This window comes from Elephantulus edwardii, unplaced genomic scaffold (genome assembly GCF_000299155.1).
Source record: "Elephantulus edwardii isolate Elephantulus edwardi_28Jun2011 unplaced genomic scaffold, EleEdw1.0 scaffold00030, whole genome shotgun sequence".
Classification (NCBI taxonomy): Eukaryota; Metazoa; Chordata; class Mammalia; order Macroscelidea; family Macroscelididae; genus Elephantulus; species Elephantulus edwardii.
Window position 1 is genome coordinate 21,348,702 of NW_006399780.1, and position 10,104 is coordinate 21,358,805.

A 10,104-nucleotide genomic window follows, 5' to 3' on the forward strand; every position below is an offset into this window, starting at 1 on the left:
TTATAATATTTATAATAAAATAAACCTATAATATTTACTTATACTATTTACAACAATTTTATTATGCTGACAAGAACTTTAATTTTGTCTTAAATTTTACTTTCTATATAAAAATAATCACCTTTGTGGATCTTAATTCAGTGGATAATATGACTTATTATTTAAAAAACTGCTTTGCCTACTAAATTTTGAACCATCAATCACTTACCAATTCATTAAAATTTTTATTTTTCAAACATATAGCTTTATTTTATCAAATACTTTTTATTTAAAAATGGAAGTTTCAATGCTTTAATTTTTCAATATTTTCTTATATTCTGTCAATATTTTAAATTTAAATTAATGAGTCTCAAAATAAAAGATGAGAATGATGTCTACAAATTATCTGCCAAATGTGCAAGTTCTTACCAATCACAAACAGAAAAAACATTTTATTGGTTGTTCACCTCCTAAAGATTAATATTTACTTGTGGCGATATTACACTTTAATGAATTATTTTGTCATAATAGAATTAGCGTATTAGTATAGTTATGAAATATATTATTATTATTATAAAGTTGTTGTTAAAAATTCATTGTTTTGTGCCTGTTTTACATAGCTTGCATTCATCTATATTTAGTATAAATTTTGTAAGATACAAGTTTCCCCTGCTATCCACACATAGGACATTCATAAGAAATACTTTGAGTTGAAATGGCATACAGAGAAGAATTACTATTAACTCATATAGAAAAATATTTAAGCATTCACAGACTCAAAAAAGAAACTAATGGGGAGGGGTGGGCAGGGAGAAAAGTGCGACAATGAATGAATGGAAATCCAAAATCTCTGTAAATGTTTATTAAAATTAATTTTTAAAAAGTTAAAAAAAAGAGGTGTGACATAGGGGTTGGAGGGAGATTAAGAAAGAGGGGGAAAGAATACGGCATTGAATCAGATGAGGGAGAGAACTGTTTTAAAGGGATATATGATTAGTTTGTTATTATTATGATAGAGGTCCAGAACAAAGGTAGCATAGTATAGTGGACTTGAGGGGAGGGATTGAATAAGTATGAAAGAATTTTTTTCTTTTACTTCTCAAAGAGAAAAGCTAATTGGAGGCGGGGAAGGGTGGTCAGGGAGAAAGTGCAACAATGAATGAATGGAAATCCAAAATGTCTGTAAACTTTCATTAAAATCAATTTAAAATAAAATTTTAAAAAAGAAACTAATGGTATGTAAAACATGAGAAAACACAAAATATCGTGTTCATATATCAGTTCAGTCAGTCCTACAGTGACTTTATGCTGACATGTTGTACATAGTTCTTGGGAAAGGATTTTGGTGATGCCAATTCTCAATACAGATGCCCTTCCTCTGTAATGACTCTGAAAAATGAACACTAGTCACCATTACTTTTTTTCATGAAAGTGAAATTCCTCTATTTTTTTATTTTCTGTTAACTGAACAAGCACTAACAAAGGTCTTTGCAAAAGTGAATAGTAGGTAGTAAAATTTTAAGGAGAGAAAACTTGTAATATATTTAGGAATGGATACTGTTGTTTTGAACCAAAGATTTGGAACTTACCCATATCTGGGTTATCAGAGTCAGTTAATCGCTAGAGAGGAATTGCCCATCCTTCTCTGTTAGAGCAGCTAGTGGATTAGAACTGCTTACAAATTAGAAGTGCAGGGCAAATTTTTACCACTAGGCCACCTGAGCTCCCTTAGTCACAATATAAATTAACATATGTTGTCATGGTTATGTGCCATGAAGTCACCTGCAGCTCATAGCAATTCAGTGTTTAAGAGCTCTGAAGCCTGTCCTTGTCCTGATCAAGTCTCACTGACTTCAACACACTTACCCCCATTGCCCTAACTGTATCAATCCATCTCATCCAGTGTCTTCCTTTCATTTGCAGCCCCTCCACCCTTCTTAGCATATTGCCCTTCTCTAAGGAATGGTCCCTCCTGGCCACATGCCTAAAGTATGTGAGATAGAGCTTTAAAATCCTAGCCTCCAAAGAGAAATCTAGTTTTACCCTCTCCAAAACAGACTTAATTGTTTTCTTGGTGGTCCATGGTATGTTCAGGACTCTTCTCTAGCACTACAACTCAAAGACAACAGTTCTTCTATCATCCTTAGTCACTGTCCAGCTCTCTGATGCATAGCAAGTAATTGCAAAGACCATGTCCTGGATCAAGAGCACCTTAGTCTCTAAGCTGACATTGTTGCATTTCAGTACTCTAGAGAGGTCCCTGACAGCAGATTTTCCCACTGCAATTCATCTTTTGATTTCCTGACTACTGTTGTCAAGTGTTGACTGTGGAGCCAGTCAAACTACAACTATTAACAACCTCAATCTCTTCTCTATCATGGTAATATGTAGGTTATAATATTAACTCAAAAGTGAAATTGTTTATTAATAAATTTGTTCACATTAAAAAACCCTGTATAATCAAATAGGTTATTGTTTATTGCTTTTAAATCCTTTATTGTTGATTCTTATGATGAGTCTTCACAGTAGTTTTCAAAATAGAGTACAATTCTAGTTGCAAAGCATAATGGTTCATGTTATAATAATTCCTGATATTTCCTAAGACAATTTTCATGTTATAATGACTCATGTTCATGATTATAATGTTCATGCTATAATGATTCCTGATATTTTCTAAGATATTATTTTAATAAGACAATTAGTCTATCTTAGCATATGCTGAGATTTTCATCATACAAATATTTTTTTATTTTAATTTTGAAAATGTGTTTAATAAGATGTGTGAGTATTGATAATTTATTGGAAGCAGGAGTGGCATCCACTTCCTAAACAATATGCCTCAGGAAAGTCTATGAACTTTGATAAATGTTCATAGTTATAGAAATGCTTCAGGCTTTTTGTTTATAGGGTCACTATGAGTCATGCTAGACTCGATGGCAATCAACAACAACAATATTACATATTATTATCTGAACTTTATCAATATATGAAGTGAAACATGTTGAGTTTATAACTTTTTATGTTTTGTATGGAAAGTAATCGCAATCACCTGTTATGCATCAGAGAGTTGGACAATGACCAAGGAGGATAGAAGGAGAACCGATGCCTTTGAGCTGTGGTGCTGGAGAAGAGTACTGAGAATACCATGGACTGCTAGGAAAACAAATAGATTTGTCCTGGAGAGGGTTAAACCGGGTGGCTCCTTAGAGGCAAGGATTCTGAGGCTCCGTCTAACTTACTTTGGACATGTAGTGAGGAGAGACCGGTCCTTGGAGAGGGACATCATGCTTGGGAGGGTGGAGGGACGGCGCAGGAGAGGAAGGCCCTCTATGAGGTGGATTGATTCAGTGACTGGGATAATTGGGATGGGAGTGTCAGAGACAGTGCGATTGGCACAGGACAGAGCGGAGTTTAGGGCTGTTGTACATAGGGTCGCTATGAGTCGCAGGCGACTCGACGGCACATAACAACAACAACAACATGGAAAGTAAAACATTTTGTAGTTGTTTGTTGTTGTTGATTGCCGTCAAGTTGAGCACGACTCATAATGACCCTATGAACAAAAGGCCTAAAGCCTTTCAATAACTCTCATCATTTATCAAAGTTCATAGAGTTTCCAGAGGCATGTTGTTTAGGAAGTGGATGCTACTCCTGCTTCCAAAAGAATATTTATGTAGACATAGAATTTGAGGTCTCTTACTTAACAGAATGCAGTTGTTCTGAGTTTCATTAGACATAGTGATTGGAGTCCATTGCTACTATTAGTTTGTTTAAAAGACCATTTTATATATGGTTAATCTACAGTATAATTACAGGCACAGTAATGAAGTTTCAGCTCTTGTAGACAGATGCATGATATATCAGCCAAAAAATGTATACATTTTTTAATCAAAGACAAATTATAAGGAGGGATAAAAATAATCCCTAAACAATTTTAGCTTGTGCATTAAAAATATCTTCCTGGAGCTAAAGGCACTGTGTTTGTTCATATCTAACTGAGTAACCAACCAGAGAGTCATTCTGTATATTAAACATAATAATTGATCCACATTTCTCAAACAAGCTGTTTTTAATTCTGATAATTCTTTATTTTATTTAACACATTTGCTCTGGGCCATTAATTTGCACTAGATGTGATCATAGAATAACAAAAATTAGATAAATGTGACAAAAGGACCAAGTATTTCACACCTTGATACAAAGTCAAGAGGGAGGAAAAAGCATTGCACAAGGTGCAATGCTACTTATAAAACCAACTGCACATCCGTATCAAGACAGTTTATCATCTCACTTCCAATTTCTTCCCCACATGAAAAATTTTAAATTCTTTGGCAACCAAAGTCTCATAAATCAATAAAGCTTTTGCAAGATTCCTATTTTGTAGTTATATATCTCACTACCTAATGATAGAAAATGTTAAAAGAAAATCATAAAGAATTATATGCATAAGCTTGATTGGGAATTTAAATGAAAACTAACAGTTAACAAAATAGGGTTAGGAATTTGGAGAATAAAAGATAAATTTTCTTTAAATTTTTTACAAAGTCTATGAATTACGCTTGCCTAAGGAGAGGCCCTTAGCAAGACCAATTGACACAGTGACTGTGTCAGCAATGATAAGGGTGGAGCACGATAGCACCGAGTTCAGACCTGTGTTGTCCATAGAGTCACTATGAGTTGAATAAGAACATACATAAAAAATAACATACATAAAGGTGTCTTATAGACAGTTTATCTTAAAGTTGGACACATAAGGTTTATATTTTCATAATTACTAAAGAATAATTTACTGAATTTTATAATAATATTATTCTATATCCAATATTTATAAAAGAGGAGAATCAATGATTACTCATAGGATTGAGAGAGAAAGGAAAAAACCTGGTGGATAGTTTCTATTTGCAACAAGAAAGCACAATAACATGATTTCTAATAACATTTTGTTAAGCATCAATTGATCTTCAGGTTCTACATTTAAGCTATGTAAAAAATGTAGCAAAAAAAGAAGTAAATGATTTTTCTATATCTCATAACTAGGGTAATCTTTACTTTGATGAATGGTAAATGAAGGGTAAAAGGGTTAACTTTTAAAGTCTCTAATAAGTCTATTTTTTTCAAAACAAATAGACCTATACACAACCTATCATAAAAACTAAGAAGGGAATATAAACAAGTAGCAAAATGGATAAATCATGGTACAACTTATAAAAATCAATTGATAATGTCCCTTTGAAGCATGTTGTGGTTGTTGTGTGCTGTTGATTCACAACTAAATCATAGCTGAACTTTCAGGTTATAAGAAACAGTAAATCACAGGAGAAATTCCCCATCTCCCCCCTTCCCACAGCAGCTGGTGGAATAGAACAATGTGTCTTTGGGATTACAGCTCAGCTTTTTACCACTAGGCCACCAAAATAAAAATTAGAAACAAAGTAAATAATAAGTATTGTGTTACTGGTGTTTTTTTTAAAAGTATATTTTATGGCTTGTTATACAAATATAGAATGTTATCAAAACAAGCTAAAAAAGATTTTAGGTTAATCAGCAACATGGAACAGTACAAGTATTAAAAGTGAATTGGGGCGGGAAAGTGAATTGGGGAAGTGGTAGGGAGGAAAATGTTTATCAATGAATGAATGAAAACCTAATCTGGGAACTCTATCATCATAAAAAAAAATCTTACTTTATGTTAACTTTTTAATCTTTATATTTAAAAATATATAGAAACTTTAATTTCAAATTTCCTTTTTTTCAGTAATCATTCTCTATCCATGTGATGTCGGTGATGAACAACCACACACCAGTGATAGAGTTCATTCTTCTTGGATTGACAGATGATGTCCAGCTTCAACCTATCCTTTTTCTTTTTCTGCTACTAACTTATGTCTTAAGTATTATGGGGAATTTGACCATCATCATTCTAACCTTGCTAGATCTTAGACTTCAGAGCCCTATGTATTTTTTCCTCCGGAATTTTTCCTTTTTGGAAATTTCCTTTACCTCTGTGTTTGTTCCCAAAATGCTTATCAATATTGGAACAGGAGACAAGACTATTTCCTTTGCTGGTTGCTTCATTCAGTATTTTTTTGCCATCCTTTTGGGAGCCACTGAATTTTACCTCCTAGCATCCATGTCCTATGATCGTTACGTTGCCATTTGTAAACCTTTACATTACACATCTATAATGAGCAGAAGACTGTGCATTCAACTTGTCCTCTGTTCTTGGTTTTCTGGGTTTTTAGTTGTCATTGTGCCACATATAATGACTCTCCAGCTGTCCTTCTGTGCATCCAACATCATCAATCATTATTGCTGTGACTATACCGTATTGCTGCATTTGTCTTGTTCAGATACACATTTCATAGAAATGATTGAATTTATCCTTGCTGGAGTGACATTGATTTTCACATTAGTGTTAGTGATTCTTTCCTATACATTTATTATCAGAACAATTCTCAGAATCCCTTCTGTTCAGCAAAGGAAAAAAGCTTTTTCTACTTGTTCTTCTCACATGATTGTAGTCTCACTTTCTTATGGAAGTTGTATCTTTATGTATATTAATCCTTCTGTTAAAGATGCAGCCACTTTCAATAAGGGTGTAGCAGTGCTGAATACTTCAGTTGCCCCTCTCTTGAACCCATTCATCTATACTCTAAGAAATCATCAAGTAAAAATAACCTTCAAGGACATGATCAGTAAGATTAAAACCTCATTTTCAAGAAAATGATAATATTACAACAAAGAATAAGAAATATTTAGAAGATTATTGGTGTCTTTCACATTATTTTTTTCTACATGTATAATTATAATTAAACAGTGCAATATTTACTCAATAAAGTTCACTCTATTATTGAGAATGTATAGGTTTTGTGTTTTCGCATATGGGTATATAGTCTAGAATATTAGTTTTATTTCTTTTTATTTGTACCTCACTTTTTAGAAAAGACAAAGACCAACCAGAATTGGGAGTTTTGCTTCTATTTGCTTTTATACATTAACTTTTAAAAACAGTATTCACTGCTAATATGGTCATTAGTCTATTTATAAAGGAATAATTACATGCTGAAGACCTTTCCTTTTAATTAATTTAGCTGTTTAATATTAATATAGTAGTAATACATCAGTAGTTGGACATACAATGAATCATTTTTTAATTATAAAATTAGGATTTAAGGGGAGATCTGGTGGCCTAGTGGCAAGAAGCTGCAACTACAATCCCAGAAGTGCATGGTTCGAATCCACCAGATGCTCTGCCGGGTAAGGAGGGGCAATCTCCTCCTGTACCAGTCAGATCTGATTTGACGGTACATGCACACAAAAATAATAAAATAAAAAAAAAATTTAAAAAAAAATTGGGATTTAAATTCACTGTTTTACTATAATCATTCAATAAGCATTTAGGCAAGCACAAGAATTAAAGGTGAAAAAATTCCGGTGAAGAGAAAATCATTCCTTTAGTATTGGTAAAAAATCTTAAGTGATGAATAGCACACATATTAAAATCTTTGACAAATGCTCAAAAGTAATTTTTTTCACTCCTAAAGAAACATAATATTTTTGTAATTTACATAACTACATTCTCTCGATTTCCAAAAAGTCCAAGGTCTTTTTTTAAAAATAAAATTGAGATTTTAACACAACAAACAAACAAAATCTCAGTTGGTATTGCATCAATTCCTGGGACATTGCTTCTTTTTTTTTTTTTTAATAAGTGCCTTAAAAAAATAATTGAGATTTTAATAAACTTTACAGAAAACTTGGGTTTCCATTCATTCATTGTTGCACATTTTCCTCCCTGCCCACCACCCCAGTTCTCTTTTCTCTTTGAAAAGAAAAAAAAAAAATGTTGTTATACAATTCCCTCCCCCAGTCCACTTTACTATGCAGCTCTTATTCTGGACCCTTGCCATGCAAATTATACCTAATCACATATTTCTTTTAAACAGTTCTCTCCTTCATCTGTTTCAATGAAGTATACATTATTTATCCCCTTTCCTGTTTCTCCCCAACCCCGATGTCAATCCTGTTTTATAACAATGACATTATGCAGTAAATTTTTTCCTTTTTTGACTAAGGTATTTCACTCAGCATAATGTCCTCCAGGGTAACTAATTTTTTTATAATATTTCATGAGTTCCTTGTTTTTCAATGCTGCATAGTATTCCATTGTGTGAATATACCACAGCTTCTCTATCCATTCGTTTGTTGATGGGCACTTGGATTGTTTCCAAGTCTTTGCTATTATGAACAAAGCAGCAATGAACACGGGTGTGCATATATCTGCTTGGATGACAGTTCTGGTTTCTTTAAGGCATATTCTCAGTAGTGGAATTGCTGGGTCAACTGGTATTACTATTTCCAACTTTTTGAGAAAGCATCCCACTGCCTTCCATAGTGGTTGCACCATTTTACACTCCTACCAACAATGAATAAGGGTTCCAATTTCTCCACAACCTCATCAGCATTAGTTGTTTGTTGCTCTGTTGAATTTTGCTATATGATATTTTGATTTGCATCTCCCTTAGATGTAGGAATTTTGAACATTTCTCCATGTGTTTGCCATCTGAATGTCTTTGGTGAAGTGTTTATTCATTTCCTGTGCCCATTTTTCAATTAAATTGTTTACCTTTATCTTGTGGTGGTGATCAAGTATTTTATAAATTCTAGACATAAGCCCCTTATCAGGTATATCATTACCAAATATTATTTTTCCCAGTCTTTGGCTTTCCTTTTTACCCTGTTGGAGAAATTTTTGGATGTGCATGGGGGTTTGATTCTTAGAAGGTCCCATTCATCTATTTTATTTTCTCCTGGTTGTAGGTTTTTCAGGATGCTTGCTGAAAATTTCATGCCTGGGGCTTCTAGAGTTCTTCTAAGCTTTTCTCTAATGAAGTTGGTTTTAGTCCTAAATTCTGGATCCACTTTGAGTTGCTTTTTGTGTATGGACTGAGGTGTGGCTCTTGAGTTTTCTGCAGATAGTGTATCAATTTTGCCAACACCATTTGTTAAAAAGGCTGTAATTTCCCCGCTTAACTGATTTAATTTCCTTGTCAAAAGTCAAGTGACCATAGGTAGATGGACTGATTTCTTGGTTCTCAATTCCATTTTATTTGTCTGTCGTTATACCAGTACCACTCTGTCTTGACCACTGAGGCAGTGAAGTAAGATTTGAAATCAGGGAGTGACATACCTCCTACCTTGTTTCTCTTTTTAAGGAATTAAGGTATTATTTCAGGTTTCTCTCCATTCCAAATAAAATTGGAAATTGCCTTTTCCATCTCACTTAAGAATGGAATTGGTATTTATGCTGGGATTGCATTGAACAAGTAAGTTGCCTTTGGTAGTATTGCCATTTTCACAATATTGAGTCTTCCTATCCAAGAGCAAGGTATATTCTTCCATTTCTTCAGGTCTCTTTTTGTTTCTTATAGTAAATTTTGTCATTTTCTTTGAATAGATCCTTTGAGCTTCTGGTTAGATTTACTCCCAAGTATTTAATCTTGTGATTAGCTATTGTGATGGATATTGTTTTTCTTATCTCCAGTTCTGTATTCTCTTTGTCACTGTAGAGAAATCCAATTTTGTTGTTGTTGATCTTGTATACTGCCACTGTGTTGAATTGGTCAACTATATCCACCAGTTTTCTTGCTGAATCTTTTGGGTTTTCTAAGTATAGTAAATATCAGCTGTATATAGAGATAATTATACCTTCTCTTTGCCAGTTTGGATATCTCTTATTTCCTTCTCTCATTGCTATCACTAAGACTTTCAATACAGTATTGAATAGGAGATGTGATAGTGTCAAGGGGATGGTTTTCAACAGAGATCCAGGGGCCTCTTTAAGTAAGAACTAGAAAGTTTTGACTTGAAAATACAAGACAGACACCAATAACAAGTGAGAGCAAGAGAAAGAGTGTGAAGTTTATTAGAGTTTCATAACCAGCTAAGAACAGGTCAGGGCAGACTGAGCCGGGTCTTATCTTACAAAAGGGTTTATATGTCCTTTGTTTGGGGAGTGGGGTTTAAGCAGCTGATTAGTGCACTCCTTCTAATGGATGTATGGTGACTTCTATTCCCTTTCACTCTCTTTCCCTCTGAGCCCCTTTCTACACTATCTCTATCACC

At 33.6% G+C, this 10,104-nt stretch overlaps 1 protein-coding gene across 1 annotated transcript; it reads left to right on the forward strand.

Moving 5' to 3' along the window:
- Positions 1-5,764: 5,764 nt before the first annotated feature.
- LOC102859514 (olfactory receptor 2AP1-like) lies at positions 5,765-6,706 on the forward strand. Its single transcript, XM_006883998.1, has one exon. It carries the CDS (start codon positions 5,765-5,767, stop codon positions 6,704-6,706), a length of 942 nt encoding a protein of 313 aa, XP_006884060.1.
- The last annotated feature ends 3,398 nt before the right edge of the window (positions 6,707-10,104 follow it).